We start from the raw sequence: 18,074 nt of genomic DNA, 5'->3' as shown, positions 1-18,074 counted from the left end.
GTTGAATAACCTCAAAATTACTACTAGCTGTGATCAGCTTGGTTTCAATAATAAGATAATTTAAAACGCCTCTCCAAACCTCTATAAAGTGTTATCAGCCTTGTTTTCGCACTCATTATCATCTGGCATTTTTCCTCATAACTGGCTATTAGCAAAATTAATACCAATTTTTAAATCCGGTGATCGCTTTGTTCCACTTAACTATTGTTCTATCTCATTAACTAGCAGCATATGTAAATTTGTCGAGCACGTCATACCTACACAAGTAATCAATTACCAAGAAAAGCATGATATTATTTACAAGTACCAGCACGGTTTTCGCAGGGGTTATTCATGCGACACCCAACTCGCCGGATTTACTAACGCTATATTTTCCGAATTTGACGCAGGATTCCAAGTTGACGCAGTGTTTCTTGAGTTATCTAAAGCTTTCGATCCATTCCTTACCACAGGCTTCTAATCAAATTACCACACTTAAATATTCACCCAAACATTCTTGCGTGGATTCCTCTCCTACAGACCACAGTTCACCTGTGCTAATGGCTGTAACTATTCTTTTCCCTTAACATCTGAAGTCCCCCAGGGCAGTGTACTTGGTCCCCTACTTTTCCTAATCTTTATTAATGATCTACCGAAATGTGCTTCATCTCGAATTAGATTATTCGCAGATGATTGTGTTATATATTGTAATATTACTAATGACGCTGACCACCTTTCCCTGCAAGATGATCTTTATGCAGTGACTGCTTGGTGTTCCTCGTGGCTAATGTCTCTAAATGCGTCTAAAACAAAGCTAATGTCCGTTACCAACCATTCCCCTCGACTTCCCACAGCCTACTTTCTACGTAGCGTAGAACTGCTAGCATAGAACTTATGCCAACTTACAAGTACCTTGGCCTTCATCTTTGCAAGTACCTTGGCCCCAGAGCCCCCCCCCCCCCGTAGTCGGCGCCTATGGCCCCCGGTGGCCTAAAGCAGAGGGTTGCCGAGGCGAACGTACCTCATGCTGTCGGTGTCGTCCGCGTCGAAGGACATTAAGTGCGTAGCAAGGGGGTCAAGCATGAACGAGGGCCGTGAAGGGGCCTGCTCTGATGCCATGTCGAAACGTAGCTTTTGCCGTGTCCGCCATGTTGCCGTTACGGCGGCAGTTCCCGGATATCGAGCTAAGCGCCACGCGCGGGCTGGGGGAAGAGGCGCGGGAAGGCACCTCAATCCCCACAAGAGCCATCACAGAAGCGGAAGTTCGACATGCCCTCAACAAAGTGCGAACCACAACGGCACAAGGTCCAGACTCGGTGACCATTAAGACGCTTCGCAACCTCGATGAGCAATCCATATGCAAACTCACCGATTATTACAACCACTGTCTCGAAGAGGCCGACATACCCTAACAATGGAAAGCATCCAAGGTGGTCTTCATTCCCAAGCCGAATAAGCCAATTCACATTGATAACTTCCGTCCCATCTCTCTCACCTCATGCATAGGGAAGATCTTGCAGCCTACGCCTCTCCAAATACATCGAAGATAATCGCTTGTTCCCCTCGGAAATGACTGGCTTTTGCAAGTATCTTTCTTGCCAGGACGTCATGCTAAGGCTCAAACAAGACATTATCGAACCGAGCGGCGCACGTGACACAAAAGCGTTGCTCGGCCTCGACCTCAAGGGAGCTTTCAATAATGTGTCCCACTTGGCCATTCTACGCGAACTTAGCAGTATAAACTGTGGAGAACCAATCTACCGCTATATATGCAGCTTCCTCACGAAGCGCACTGCAACGCTCCAAGTAGGCAGCGAACAATATGGTCAAATACGTTTAGGAAGCAGTGGTACGCCCCAAGGGGCAGTACTCTCCCCCCTCCTCTTCAATTTGGCTATGCGACCTTTAGCTTTCACTCTCAAGAAAATTCCCGACCTCCGATTCACACTGTACGCGGACGATATTATGCTGTGGATGACCGGAGGTTCGGACGGGCACATCCAAGGCACCCTCCAAGCAGCCATTTACCAGATCGAACAAGTAGGTCACGACCTGAATCTTAGGTGCTCCCCGACCAAATCAGAGCTTCTCCTTCTGCCCCCCAGGAGACGCTTCAGGACGTCGCCCCCGAATATCCAACTCACGGTGGAAGGGCACTCCATACCCCACGTAGACAGGATAAGGGTGCTAGGACTTCACCTTCAAGGCAACCAAGCAAATCAGCGTACCTCGCAAGAACTACAAACAACAGTAGATAACACGCTACGCCTGATAGGAAGGATCGCCAATAAACACGGAGGGCTTTGAGAGAAGGAGCTAATTCAGCGCATCCAAGCTTTTGTTCTAAGCAAAATCACCTTCGCACTACCATATCTCTCACTCTCTAGGAAGGAAGCGAATACTGTAAATTGCTTGATCCACAAGATACACAAAGTCGCTCTTGGTGTTCCGATTAGAGCGTCCACACTAAGTGCGATGGCCACAGCCACAATTAATACCCTTCAAAAATTAACCAAAGCCCATTTATCATCGCATTATCACAGACTCTCCACCACTGAAGCTGGGCGTGAGATCCTGAGACAACTTCACTACGCTCCACCCCTCAACGAGAACAAGAGACATCAACTTTCTCCGAACATATACGGCCAATACCACATCCAATCACTACCCAAAAACATGCACCCCGAATTTCACGTCAAACGCCGGAAACTTCGAGCTAAGGCGCTACAACGCAGCTGTGGACAGGCGGAAGGAGCCTACTATGTGGACCCCGTAGCCTATAACACTAAACATCGTTATGCTCTAGCGGCCGTAGACAAGCAGGGCAACACTGTTCGTTCAGCATCAGTCAAGACCACCTCAGCGGGCGACGCAGAAGAGGCTGCATCGGGGCTACCCGATTGCGATGTTATGATTAGTGACTCGAAGACTGCTATCCGGAACTTCAGTAGCCGCTACAATACCAACCTCGCGCACTCTATACTTGTCGCTCACCCGCCGAAAAACTACATCGCTCTCATCTGGACTCCAGCACATCAAGGGCTACCAGGCAACGAAATGGCTCATGCCGCCGCTCGAGGATTCACGGACCGAGTGGACGTAAATGTGGGCCTTACTCTAGAACCCAATGACTCCCAACAACACACCAATATAGACACACTCATCATATTCCATGAAATTTGCACACATTACAAACACCAACGCCTAACGTATCCACCTCTCTCTGTGTCCAGCACGTGCCACAGAGAAATATTGTGGCGCCAACTACAAACTCGCGCTTTTCTTACCCCACGCACGTTGCACTTGTTCTTTCCCCACACATACTTGACACCCAATTGTCGCTTCTGCCTTGTGCAGACAGATCTCTCCCATATCATGTGGAAATGCCCCATCAGATATCCCCCCCGCAACCTCAAACCATCAATTAGTAGCGAGGAGCTGTGGGAGACTGCCCTGCGCAGCTGCGATCCCACCCTGCTGTACCGAGTCCCGAGGTGGGCTGAGGAGGTAGCGGAGGCCTACCACGACTGGTAGGCGGACACCTGGCAGCAGAAGGTGCTGAGACTGGAGCACACAGGCCTCCCTCTCCCCCCCCCCTCCGGCCCCTCCCCTTTCTAAAAAAGCGAAATAAACGTTTATTGATTCTTTCATTGAGTTTAACGGGGTGCATTACGTGCAAGTAAGTGGAACGTTAATGGGAACGAGAATTGTCCCTAATTACGCCAATATTTTTATGACTGTACTAGAAAAAGAATTTCTCGCATCTTGCAGCTTAAGGACACTCTGCTACAACCGTTTTATCGATGACATCTCTATGATTTGGCCTCATGGGGAAACGAATCTCTTAAAATTTATAAGTGACTTCAATCGTGCTCATCACACCATTTCCTTTTCGCACCACTACTCGCAGGACAGTGTTAACTTTCTGGACGTGTGTCACTGTCTGGAGGCAGATTAACTATGAAACTTTACGGGAAAGTAACGGACACCCATCAGTATTTGCATTTTTATAGCGCTCAAGTCAGCCACTGTAAGACGGGCATTCCGTACAGCCAAGCCCACCGCTTTAGGCGTATATGTTCGAACAAAGAAGATTGCAGTGCTAATTGTGCGCTAATGAAAGACGTCCTTCTGAAGCAGAAATACCCGGAGCAGATAATTTATGATGCTGTAACCAGAGCTGGCAAGCTCAACCATGCCGACAACTTAAATCTAGACCACCAAATAGTGCACAATGCACAAATTCAATCCTTACCCACTCTGCGTCGGTACCGGTGGTTTCAGCAATTCTTAGAAAGCACTATAATATCCTTGCACAAAGATGTCGCCTTAAGCGCATACTTGTAGAACCGCCCCGCGTTGTGTATAGGAAAAAAAGTTGTCGCAGTTTCACCTGAAAAGCGAAGCATCAATTGCGATAGCAAACTTGTAGAGAGCTATACGGAGTAATGATATTAGCTTTATCAGCTGTATAAACTTGGACATGCAGCAGCATCGGCAACACGCAGAACGGTTGTCGACGCCATCGGCGTTTTGCCCGCGTTCGCTCAAAATGCGTGCGGCGTTGGTGACTGTTGCTGGAGCCTCTGATATAAATAGGCACTGCGTGCCGCAGCTAAACGTCGCCTCCCTTCCCTCCCCCTCCCCCACGGCCTCTCGCTCGTCGGCAGAAGGCGCGTTTGCTCTACATACATGGTGATTGTGAAGGAGAACAGAGACGCCTACTTCTGCAGCCCTTAAGCGAGCACGGCGCAGAACGCGCGTTTGTTCTCCGCCGTGCGTTCACTCCCCGTGAAAGACGCTCCCCTTGCGCCCTTTCACTCGCACATACAGCGTTCGGCGCGCGGCGACGATTTCTTCTCCATTGACGTCATACGAAACCTCACGGCGACGGCGACGGCGACGCCGACGGCAGAAATCTGCTTTTGAGTGTCCATATAATTGCTATCGCAATAATAAAAATTTACGCGATGCTTCGACAAAGTCATACCTAAATCCAAGCCATGGTACATTCTGTATGCCTTGCAACAAATCACGTTGCCAGGTTTGTCCTAACATGAGAACAACACAGAAAGCAATCAGTACCGCGTCCAACTTCTTTGTTCAAATAAAAGGAAACTTTACATGTGACACCGCCAACGTGATCTACCTTCTGCAATGTACAATTTGTAAGCAAGAGTATATTGGTCACGCAGACACACCTTTCACGATAGGATTTATTAACCATAGAAGACACACAATTTCTATTTTGAACCTTCCCATATCCAAACGCGTAAACCTTCTCGGTCACTCTTTCAATGACTTAAAAGCGACGATATTGGAATCAGGCTTCTGCTCACACCCAGAATGGGAAATACGCGAGTCGTATCTTACCTATAAGTTTAATACTACCGCCTCGGGTATTAATGAAAGCACCGGAAAACCCACGTGCTTGCCTTCTGATTAGAACAATGTGGTTATAGCCGAAAGTAAATTCCTTGTAGTCTAACTGCGACGCATGTAACACGGTCTTGCTTCGTGTTGACACGTCCGCATATCCTCTCTCTTTTTCCCTCTAGAGCCACTATTGTGTCGCATACAGCACGGCATGTCTGCCGTGCTGTATGCTGGTAGAGTGTCGTCTTCTTATCTGGTGGCCCCTCGAGACTAGGCAACGCGCTGCCTTAGGGGCGGCTCATCACAGCCACCCACATGTTTTCACCCTTTACCGCTGCCGCCACCGTACAAACGACTTTTTTTCATTTCTTTGATGGTGAGAACAACGCCTCCTCATCCGTGACTCACCGCAGCCATCCACGTGTTGTGCTCTCTCCATGTGCGAGTCCCTCGTTTAGAAAAAAACGTGTTTTAGCTCTTTATTTTATATTTTTTCCATTACACTTTGTTTGGAGCCACATGTCCTTTCCACGTTCTTTGCGGCACATTGGAAACGAACGTCTGGTGTATTCTCATTCACTCCGATGAAGGTCGGACCACCAGCCGAAACGTCAGTAAAATAATAGTACTTTTGTTGCTGTTAAACGTGTCAGCATTTCTTTCATAATACTTTCTCCGCATTCAGCTAAACTCTTAATTGGCTACGAGAGAAGAAGGGAAACCGAGGGGCCCCGAAGAAGAAGAACGTAAACTTTATTATCAAATCGATTAGATTTGAGTCCGGCGTATTTTTAGTGGGTCTGGGCACCCGCCGCGGACGCGGTTCCGAGATAGTCTCGAAGCGGCTTCCTCGGCTCGCTGGACGGCCCAGAGCTGTACTGTCAGGTTCGAGCTGAGCAGTGCGGTCTTCCAACGCGAGCGGAGGCTGGCGGTGGAAGAGACGGAGGTGTCGGCACTGCCCGAATTGTTTGTTATGTCCCGACATTCCCATAACATGTGATTAAGTGAGGGGCCCCGAAAAATGAAAGCTTTCCGCCTATGACCTGCGTAAGCGATTTGAATTTGTTTTCTGTGTGCAGCTCACAGCAGGAAACAGCGTGCTTGTATGTTTGTGTCGGTAAACGCCAGTTTCAGAAATGATAATACGATCAGTTGTGATAAGTTTCCTTGCCTCATTGTCATTCGTCATGTGCTACTCCGTATGAGCTGCTTCACCTGCTGCGACGCGTCATTGCGAACACCGACGACGCAGATTGCGAACACTGACAGACCTTGTCAAGTTCGAGCGCCTCGGGTCCATATTTTTGCGAAGCATGCTAAGAAAATACAAATCGTAATATGTGTCATGTGTCGCAGCGGTGTTAGGTGTAAACATATTTATTTTGTGCAATGTGCGTGTGCTCTCACGTGAACCGCGCATAGGCGCTGCCGGTAGATTTTTCGATAGAGAAACTGTATCAGACGGAGCTTTTCTCCTTAATAAGTGTCTGGTTTTGTGTCGAAAGTTGTCTTTGTACTTTATAACACACATCTTTCGGTAAGGCAAATTTAGGGAGCAACTTAAATGTTACATGTGTCGTGAAATGTGCCACGCCTGATAGCAGTGCTGTCATAAATGCAAATTTAGGGCAGCCTTCATTTTTGTCATGTGGACAATAATATGAATACTAGTAATCGGGAGGTGTATTTCTAGATTACGAAAAGTAAGAAACTTTATATTGGGGTGATAAAGTACCTTGGATAACAAGAACGTAGAACAGCATACAAACTGTTCTTGCAGAGACCAGCGGCATGGCAGATGAGGATATTATAGACGAGAACCGGTAGCTTCATTTCTTTTTATCTTCACAAATTTGCCTTTCTGACAAAGCGACAAACATGTAAAAATAAACACGTAGGTCAGTGACCAAGAAGGTATAGTAGATACATTATAGGGAGTGAATGCTCTGCTGGCAGAATCGCAAAAATATTGCCAGCAAATCGTAGTCATTGGCTAGCTGTGGTCCCCTTACTAATCCCAGCAGAGTCGCCCAAAGGAAGCTGTGCTCGTACTTTGTAGATCTGCCTTAGTTGTTCATTCTGTCGTTCATAGCGTCTGTTCCTTCTACAGGCCTCCAGTTACACGTCAACAAAAATGGTGACTAGTAACAGTGAAATCTATCTGTGAAATACTTTGGGAACTCTCTCCCTGATTATTTTGCCGGCAGTCAGAGCCTTAAAATTACTTGTGCGCACAGAGTATGCCTGTAAAGTATTTTGCTGGTGCTGTTCCACCCAGCAGTCTCCTGCCATATAGTATGCTGGCTATTCCAAGTAGCTGTCCTGTTCATCTTTATTTTGCACATGCCGAGCCATTTGCAGCTGCGCTTCTTTTGATTTGTTCATAGATTCCGGGCCACAGTGCTCTGCACCTTAAAATTAGCTGCTGGCGCAATATCAGCTGCACTTAGAATATTGTGGGCAGAAATTCTTGCAAATACACCGATATTAGTGACATGATCAAAATGACTTAGTGAGGAAAAACAGCTCACCAAATTTTTTTGTGATGACTGCCGGCTGCCTCCAGCATATCCACTCACTATATTGACCCTTTTCGCGGCGATCCCATGGGCGCTGCCATATTTGATTACGTGGTGACGCGTTCATTGCTTTGGGGGACGCTTTGCGCGTCCCCGATCTCACCTGTCTTGAGAAAGCCTTCTTCATCGAAAACAGCAGCCGTGGCTTCAGCCATATTCAGGTAACCTTTGAAGCAGGTGGGCCCCTTGACGAGAATTTCGCCGTTCTCGCCAGGCGGAAGCTTTTTGCCGGTTTCAACATCCACCACCTTGAGACGGAATAAAAAAAAACAGTCACTAAAGAACCTGTATTAGCGCCTTCTCATAAACCTGCGATGCATATTTTTTTGCTGTAACTAAAAGTGCAGCAGTGGTTTCCGCTGCGCTTTTCATGCCACCTAGTGGCGCGTGCACTTGATTTTGTAAATGCAATAATAAACGCCGCATTCACCTACTGGCCAAGCCTTTAGCAGCTTGATTGTAAAGGTTGCACAGATTACAGACCACACGTCCACTACTGGTGCATTTTTGGATGGCAACGGATACATTAAACAAAGACACCACAGTTGAAAGTTGAAGTTGAAATTTATTTGCATCATCACAATGCGGGAATGCTCGGGCAAAAAGTGAAAATCAATTCACTTGAGAAGCGCCCGAGCCCGCATATACATGGCGTACAAAAAGGCCTACAATATACACTAACAATGGATTTTAGCTGTTTATCATTGCAGGTCAACCTCTAGTGTTATACAGTGTAACACTAGAGGTTGACCTGCGAACAGCTTGACAGCTTGACAATACGAACAGCTTGACAATAATTATAAATACATAAAGAACACTAACAGCAGTGGAAAAAAAGTACTGACATCACGGAATGAAATACTCTCGTATGTTACGTGTGCTGCACATTTCCACATGAAAGTTTTGGAAAATTAGTCTGCTTAACAGAACTGAAAGTGCATGACGTAACATTTGCCGCGCATGCTGAGTACGACAAAATGGCACGTGCCAATACTCTTTACTGCGGAAAGGATATACAATGGTATTCGTTTTCAGCGATGATATGCTAAGAAATTCGTGCTCGCAGTTATATACAGATTTTTTGTATCTCATGCATAGCAAATACTCGTAAAGTTTGGGGACGGGAACAATGTTAAACTGTCGAAACAGTTCAGCAGTGTGTGCATTGTAATCAGCACTAGTGATATGACGTAACGCCTTCTTTTGTAGCACATGCAGTTTGCCAATGTTAAACGATGTGGTACTTCCCCAAACCAGGAAAAAAATTAGTTAAGATGTGATAAGAACAGTGTGTTATAAATTAACAATTTTACGGATACAGGCAGGTATGAGCGAAATCTTGCTCGAACACCAACACACCTATTTAGGCGAGACATAACTGAGCTAACATGAGGATCCCAGCTCATGCTTTTATTGAAAAGTATTCCTAGCGTTTTTACAGTATCAGCTATTTCAATGTTGCAGTTTTCAAACTTTATGACTGGTTGTACAATAAGCGAATATTGACGCGCATGGAAAAACACAGTATTTTTTTTTAATTTATTAACAGGCAATTTGCAGTGCTCCATGTACAAAGTTTTTCCATAGTTTCGTTAATAACCAAGATCAGGTGTTGCATGTCGCTGCTTTTAAATAGGAGACTTGTGTCTGCATACAAAATATAACCTGGATCGTTGCTCATAGTTGTTATATCATTAATATATAGCAAAAACAATAATGGGCCCAGGATACTTCCCTGGGGGACTCCTGTGGTTATATTCTGGCAAGTAGACGCGTGGTCGCAACGCGCTGGCACCGATATTGTTTTTAGGAGTTTTGCGCTTGGTAACATTTTAGAGCTCAGCTCTTGGGCGCCCGTTCCTGCGGCGAGCGTCGTCGTAACCGAGTGAACGAGGAGGATGAAAGACGTGAGTAGGAGAGCGGAGGTGGAGGGTATGGCCAAAGCGTGAGAAGAAACGTTAGTGCGGCAATTATTTCTACGAGATGGCGCCCGAGTTGTGCGCGTCGTCTGGGAGGTCTGTCTGGGATTTAGCTGTTCGCAGAGTACGCGTGTTCTACTTTGCATATATAAAGCGCTTCTTCCAATTATTATCAAGAAGCACAGCTGTTTTCTGTTTTCTTGTATAGCATTATTTGTATAATAGTGTAAAATATTGTCCTTTCTGTCTTGCGCCAGTGCAGTATAACCGGTTGGGTTTAGTCAAATCTCGCACAAAGGAGCTATCGTTGAATAAATATCGTCCACTGAAATGGCAATGAGGCGCTGCGGTTAATAAATAAGCAAATAAATAAGTATCACCAACACCGTCCAGCAAAGCTCGATGTCGCTTCTGCGAAACAAAAACAAGGTAACTAGCTCGCCCACTCGCTTAGTGTGTCGGTTGTGCGCCTCTAATCGATCTGTTTCCCCGCCATCCAGATGGTTTCACATTCCGGAGGATTCGAGATTTGTTAAGACAATTTGAAAGGTATTCTTCCCCTCGCTTGACGCAAAGCTTTGCCATACCATTCATGCCATCAGTACACACCTTTAGGTTCACGTACGGCATAGGAATTCCTGAGCTCTTGAAGTCTCGGCACATCCCTCGTGTGTGGGTGACAGCGCAGCACGATTCGGTCAAACCGTAGCCTGCATAATAATTGGGAGTCGAAAAATCTGGACACGTTTTACAGAGTACAGCGTTACGTATAAAAACGGTGCACTGCCACACACTGAACTTTGGTCCACACATAGGTCAGTAAAATGTCACTCCGATATAAACTTTATTATAAAAACTAAACTCTATACACACACGTTGCAAGATCCCATTGTAACAAACGACGACAATGGGCCTGCTCAGCTCTGCGCTACGCCAATTTCTGGAAGCACGTGGGCAACAGTAGTGGACTGACGAGCTTCGCGGACAATGGCCACCGAGGTTGTTAATTAATTCGTGAAGAACATTGTTTTGCGCCGCAGTGCACCGGGCCCGTCCTAATTAACGATAAGGCAACAAGGTTTATGGCAGAACAGACGCAACGTGAGTGACTTCCTACCACCGTCAGAAAACGGACTCTAGGGACGACAAAAGAAGTCTAACAAAAGACGCCGGGCGCAGTTTTACCCTACGGGCCCCGGTCGTCTACAACACGGCACCGCCGCGGATAACTCAGACGACAGCCTTTTGGATCTTGCGTGGACCATAGATGCGCCACATTGCAACTAAGGACGTCGCGAGAACGAGTGTGCCCCCAGTGACCATGTCTGGCATGGATGCCGTTGCGTTGCAGAGAGAGATAAAGAAATACAGAGAGGTCAACCGGAGCATAACGCCGATACAAGACAAAACAAGAAGCTACGCCACCGTTACTTTGTCCCGTGCAAGATCACTCGTAAGCGTTGGCAATCCGCTTAACGAGATCGCATGACGCACGCCGCACACATTCTCAAGTTGTCCGTTATGGGGTCATAAAACTCTATTGTGAACTTTATCAGATTTTGATTTCATTTAATTTGTTGGTAAGGTACTTTTTTCGTCTTGAGTGTTTTCTGTGATTGGATGTTTCATGTCGTTAATGACGAACGTAAGATGAGCTAAAGAGACACGGACAATAGATTGACAAGACACACAAGCGCCTGTGTGTATTGTCCTTCTACTATGTAGTGCGCCTATTTGAGCGCATCTTGCATTCATACTGCTCAGCCAACTGGGAGAAGTTGTGTTTCCTGCACGTTTCGATTCGATGCTTTTCCAAGAGCGGATTCATGTTCGTAACACGAGTCATACTCTTCTTTCTCTTCTTCGATGTGAGCATTAAAGACGACGCGCTTAGCTTTCGGTTAAGGAACGTGAACAAACTTGTTACATTTAGCGAGAGTTTACCATTTGAAGGATCATCATCATCATCAGCCCATATGTATGTCTACCGCAGGACGATGGCCTCTCCCTGCAATCTCTAATTACCCCTGTCTTGCGCTAGCTGATTCCAACTTGCGCATGCGAATTTCCTAACTTCATCACCCCACCTAGTTTTCTGCCCTCCTCGACTGCGCTTCCCTTCTCTTGGTATCCATTCTGTAGCTCTAACGGCCCACCGGGTATCTATCCCACGGATTGCATGGCCGGCGCAGCTCCATTTATTTCTCTTAATGTCAATTAGAAATATAGGCTATCCCCCATTTGCTCTCTGATCCACACCACTCTCCTCCTGTATCTTAACGCTAGGCCTAACATTCTTCACTCCATCGCTCTTTGTGCGGTCCTTAACTTGTTCTCGAAATTCTTGGTTAACCTCCAAGTTTCTGCCCTATATATGAGCACCGATAGAATGCAACTTCTACACTTTTTCTTTTCAACGTCAGTGGTAAGCTCCCATTCAGGATTTGGCAATGCCTGCCGTATGCAATCCAACCCAATTTTATTCTTCCGTAAATTGCCTTCTCATGATCAGGGTCCCCTTTGAGTAACTGCCCTAGATAAACGTACTCCTTTACACACTCTAGATGTTGACTGGCGATCCTGAATTATTGTGCCTTTGCCAGGCTATTGAACATTATCTTTATCGTTTGCATAGTAATCTTCAATCCCACTCTTATACCATCTCGGTTAAGGTCCTCAATCATTTGTTGTAATTCGGCCCCATTGTTGCTGAATAGGACAATGTCATCTGCAAACCGAAGGTTGCTGAGATATTCGCCATTGATCCTCACTCCTAAGCCTTGCAAGTCTAGGAGCTTGAGTACTTCTTCTAAGTTTGCAGTGAATAACATTGGAGAGATTGTGTATCCTTGCCTGACCCATTTCTTGATATGTAACTTTCTACTTTTCTTGGGGAGAACCAAGGTAGCTGTGGAATCCTGTAGATGTTTGCCAAGATATTCAAGTATGCCTCCGGTACTCCTACATTACGCAATGCCCCTATGACTGCTGGTATCTCTGCTCACTTAAATACCTTTTCATAATATAATAAAACAATATAGAAAAATTGATTGTACTCCGCAGATTTCTCAATTACCTGATTGATGACATGGGTGCGATCCATTATGGAATAATCCTTCCTGAAGCCAGCCTCTTCTCTTAGTTCATAAGTTTTGCCCTGATTTTATTGGAAATTATCGTGGTGTATATTTTGTGCAATACTGTGAGCAAATACTGTTGACTGGAAGTGATGAGGCATTGCGTATAAATAGCGGCAAGCTCAAAGAAGGAGACGACACTTGTACTTCATTGTGTTCGGTATTTATGCGCTGCCTTCCTCAGTATGAACGCTGTACCAACTTGCTCAACTATCGACTTTAGTGAACTTCATACATCTCGATAAGCTTAACAAACTATACTCCATCTCACAAATCGTTTGCAGCGCTGCCGAAGGTACAAAGCGTTGCATGCCCAAAGACATTGCCCGCCTTTGGCATGCAATGTTTTATACCGCGAATTATTGTGGCATTTGCGGGCGGCAACCTCAATAGCCGCAACAACCGCCCTGACCGTGAATACGGAGCAACATGGAACCGCCAACACAGCGCATACCACGAGCTTCGATCCGAATTCGCGCGTTTTACTGGCTCTCCGCCCTGACAGCAAATTATTAAATAAGTTTTGCCATAACCACGCGACAGCGACCGTTCCTCTACTGCAACTCGTTCACCAAACACGAGCGAGCAATTAGCCCGAACTTAAATATTCTTGCTTGTAACTGCTTGAACAATTGCGTTTCTTATTTTGCAATATTTCTGTTTTGCCCTTATTTGTAGGAGATGTTACAATGTTTCTACCGACCAAAGATAACTGTCCGCTGCAAGGGTCTAAACCCGCGGCGAAGGAATTCTCTCAGCTCACCGTGGATGACAATGCATCCTCGGAATATCTGTGCCAATTGCCGCAGCACCTGCGGGGGAATTGAGCTGCCGGCGATGAACAGCCACTGCACACTGGCCACGTCGAGGGACGGCGGCAGGCCACGCTGGACGATGTACTGCCCGTGCGTTGGATACAGTATCAGGGTGGTCACCTGGGTGCGCACACACACACACACATGAGCGCTGTTTCTCGTGCACAGTTTCAACTGAGGCGAAACTTCACACTCCCGCTGTTCGTGGTTTTCCAAGAACCTCATCACTAGCTCGGAACATTTTACTTTCAGCTCGGAACATTCTACGTTCAGATATAAAAATGTTTAGAATTGGTTACCTTTGCTAATGGACGGTTTTATCTCTTGAACTATCTCAACCTACGTTGGATGTACACGCGAACAATCCATTTTGTCGCCCTAAGGATACGGCGGAATTGCGGGTCCGCGAGAACTCTCTTCCACAAGCGCGTTCCGCGAAGCTTCGCACTGCCTTCAGGACACAGTGCTCAAAATACATACAGAGCTGCTTATCATACACGCATACCTTCCCGTCATCACATGTGCCAGCTATATAAACGCGCACAAACAAGAGGGAGGAGTAAGTGCCGTCGTGCATTTAGACGGCAATCCATGTTAGGCGCAGTGGAGGGCTTGTTATTCTAACAAAGGGGGGCGTTTAGAAGCAGCTCTAGACGGTAAATACGTCGTAGGAGAAGATCATATAGTATAATTTACGTAAAGCGCACAAGAATCGGCCGTCGAAGCGGCGAAATCAACTAAAAAATTTTGCAAGGGAGGCTGAACGGGCATGTTGGTAAAGTATGATCTTTGCTTAGCAGCGCGACGATCTGCATGGAAACGAGAGAAGGGATAGTTAATTTTAGTTCAATATGTGTTTCGATTTCTCGTACTGATAATGCCCACCTCTTCGAATAATTCAGCTCAAGAACAAGAATTATGCTATCTGCCACAGGGAACTTCTTTCAGTTCTTACACCACTCAAAATTGTTAAAGAGTGTACCAAATTTTTTTTTATCCTTGGTTAGCAGCGCTCTTCCCAATCCCTTCTCCCGCTTCCATGTAGATCGTCGCGCTGCTAACCAACGATAAAATAAAAACGATAAAAACACATATTCAAGTAAAATTACCTAATTAACATGTTAATTGATCACTTTACGGCACACATTGCAATTTACGAACTGTAGGCGAAATTTTAGTCTTGCTCGTGACTATGACTTCGACCATCCTTCGACCTGTAGCCTTTCCTTCGCTTAGTACCACATCCAAACCCATTCCATTGATTTTTGAGTGTTAAATCTTTTTTCGCTGAGTCATTGTCATTTTTGCTGAATCATGCTCATGACTATGACTACTATCATCATCCTTTAGTGTTTCTTTCACTTACTGCCCACGTCCGAACCATTCGAGTGATTTTTGAGTGTTTTGAGTGTACAAGAGGGAGTTCCCACTCCCTCTTGTAATGGGAGTGGGAACTCCGTCAAGCGGATTGTCGCTTTTCTTCCCACCCCCTCCATCATTTTTGTATTGATGGGAAATAAAAACATATTTATTATTATAATTACTATTATTATTATTTTTTTCGCTGAGTCATTGTCATTTTTCCCGAGTCACGTTTATGACTTTGTCTTCTACCATCATCCTTTAGTATTTCCTTCACTCCGAACCCATTTCAGTGCTTTTTGAGCGTTTAATTTTTTTTCACTGGGTCATTGTCATTTTAGGCGGCTGTTTCATAACCTACATGAAACACATGTCATGACATTAATGTCGTGACCTATCATTTCTGCTCGTCATACACTCTTGTCATACTTTGCTAATTTTCGTAGCTACGAAGTTAACGAAACGACCATGAGAGCACCAAGAGGTAGGTGGCTGTTTCATGACGTACAACCTCCCGCCTGTTGGCGAACGAAAACTGAACTCGACTTCAATAGCTGTCCGCTGGAGCCATGCGCGGAGAAGAGTTGTGCTTCTCTGTTTTGGTTAGTTAACGATTGTGTTTATTTGTTGAATGCCGTTTCGACTTCGGCATCTTCGTAATCGTGAAACGTTGCGACACGAACGGATTTTCGCTATTCACGCAGTGGCATCGGGGGCGAAGCGTAATTTCAGCATTGCTCTATTTGCGATAAGTACATGTTGTCATAGCATCGCTTAGAATGCGTTTCCCTTGCTGTAAAAGCGCGCATCAACGCTGTGGAAGCAGATGCGGCAGTTGTTACGGCAATATTGAGCACGCCGATCTACGCGAGCGGTACCGAGGCAAGCAAGCTACACCGCACCAGGCACAGAATAAGCGCTGACGCGGCGGGCACACGTAGTTAACTGTTCAGCGTGCTTGTGTATGACGCATCTGCCTTAAACATACCATATAAGCTAGGGTCTAAGCACAGAATTTCAACATCTGATTTAATTGTCCATAATCGAATTGTTCTTGCCGTCCCGCATGTACCCGCTGATCGTGCAGAATTGCGCTGTATATATATATAGGAAGAAGTGCAGGCGAAGGTAGAAGAGCCAGATCAAACAGCTCATTCCAACGTCTAAATTTAACTCTGCGTGCTTGCAATAGCACTCTTGATGAAGGTCCCGAAACGTCCAAAGTACTTGTTTCTTGTTGCTTTTCCTTTTGCAGCTGGACTTTCTTTTTTGTTTTCAAGTTATTAAACACCAGATCCGAAGAACTATTTAATTCATATATATATATATATATATATATATATATATATGTGTGTGTGTGCAGGGCTATCTAACAGCGTGCGACGACATTTATGCTCCACCAGACGGCAGCCTTCCAACCACAGCTATTAGTTTGAAGCTTTTTTAGCCCATTGCATACTGTACACCACATCTGTCGCTGTAGAGACTGTTTCAGAAGGTTTGTTATAAATTCCTTTATTATACGGAAGACGCAGTAGTCTGGCGATTTCCAATGGATTGCACTTATACTAAATGCACATATTTTAATGCGATTATTTGTTTTCAGTTCAGCTGAAAGAGCTAAACGGTTGAGCTTAATTTAAGACTTGAAGCCCGAAGAGTTCACAAACCCGAGGAGTTCATAACAGTTCTCATACACGCAAGTAGACGCCGCTATTGAGTACAGTTTAATAATTAAATTCCGATGAATTTCACGCAGAAAACCGAAACTTAAGTTATTAAAAGCGAAACGGCCACGCCAACTTCACACGCTCATCGATAACATTACCGCTGCCTGTAGACCTACAACACGGCGGTACGCCACAAAGATGCGGCGGCGCTGTCATCGGGAGTGACTTTCACACGGTAGGCAGTTCGCTGCGAGTCGCGGCGCCTACCTCAGTAGCCGCTGGATTTCGCGGCTGCGTGTGCGGTTCTGTGTGTGCAGTACTTATTCTATGGTTTAACAACGAAGTAAACGCAGTATGCCGACGAGCGGCGCCGAAAGACGCAAGAGGCTTAGTGTTTCATGGGTTTCCTGTTGATGAAAACCATCGCAAGCAATGGGCCAGCGCCGTAAAAGCCGAAGGTTGGATTCCAATTCCAGCTCATTGATTATGCGACAAACTTTTCGTAACAGCTAAGCTGCTGTATTATTTTACGTGGCATAAATTACCCAACAGGGGTGCTTAGGATCGTTCATAGCGGGTCATTGTGGGAAAGATTGATTAGGACTAGCCTTGAATGTAGGTCCAGCGAGCAGATGCACCTCAAAGCACACGTACATTAGTGATTTAGATTGCCTAGCACAGGTTCACATACGCAGGCAGCATGGTCACATCTCTATTAATGGCACTGTGGTTGCCATAAACGCGCTAAACATATTAATGAATTTCCGCGCACGATATAAGGTGTACAGAGATGTTCATTCCCGCAAGCGTGCATTCGGCGACTTTTCCGAACAACCAGCCAAACGATTTCTTAAAATTTCTGACAAAATGCGGCCTCGGATCGGATGCCGGTTGAACGGCCAATACCTTGGATATCGTTGTACGATGGCCAGAGCGATCGGGCGTCCGAGGTCAACAGCGCAGATTGCGCGGGCGTACACAGGCGGTTCGCCGTGGCCCAATACCTCACTTCAAACATCCCAGTCGAGGCGATCGCTTCTATCGCCACTCACTGCGACATATAAATCGGCTATGGAGTCTGTTTTTCACATGCAATAATACTTAATAGAACAAAATTATGCGGAATGTGCGCCTCTTCCGTGAAGCAGCGCCCGCTACTAAACCACTAGCGTGATCGTGAGCAACGATTCGACTACACGTCGTCTCGCAGACGGAAAGCAAACACCGACAATCTCGG

At 45.9% G+C, this 18,074-nt stretch overlaps 1 protein-coding gene across 1 annotated transcript in view; it reads right to left on the bottom strand.

The window, feature by feature from the left end:
• The window catches only part of LOC119430984 (luciferin 4-monooxygenase-like), a 225,643-nt gene that overhangs the window by 55,000 nt on the left and 152,569 nt on the right, over positions 1-18,074 (bottom strand). The window contains exons 7-9 of the mRNA XM_037698452.2: positions 13,754-13,925; positions 10,463-10,563; positions 8,038-8,182 (exon numbers count right to left, since the gene is read on the bottom strand). Coding sequence (XP_037554380.1) covers positions 8,038-8,182; positions 10,463-10,563; positions 13,754-13,925 — 418 coding nt within the window. The remainder of the gene's footprint in view (positions 1-8,037; positions 8,183-10,462; positions 10,564-13,753; positions 13,926-18,074) is intronic.

Source organism: Dermacentor silvarum, chromosome 10 (genome assembly GCF_013339745.2).
Source record: "Dermacentor silvarum isolate Dsil-2018 chromosome 10, BIME_Dsil_1.4, whole genome shotgun sequence".
Lineage (NCBI taxonomy): Eukaryota > Metazoa > Arthropoda > Arachnida > Ixodida > Ixodidae > Dermacentor > Dermacentor silvarum.
The sequence above is the reverse complement of the archived record's forward strand: the minus strand, read 5'-3'. Positions and strand labels throughout refer to the sequence as shown.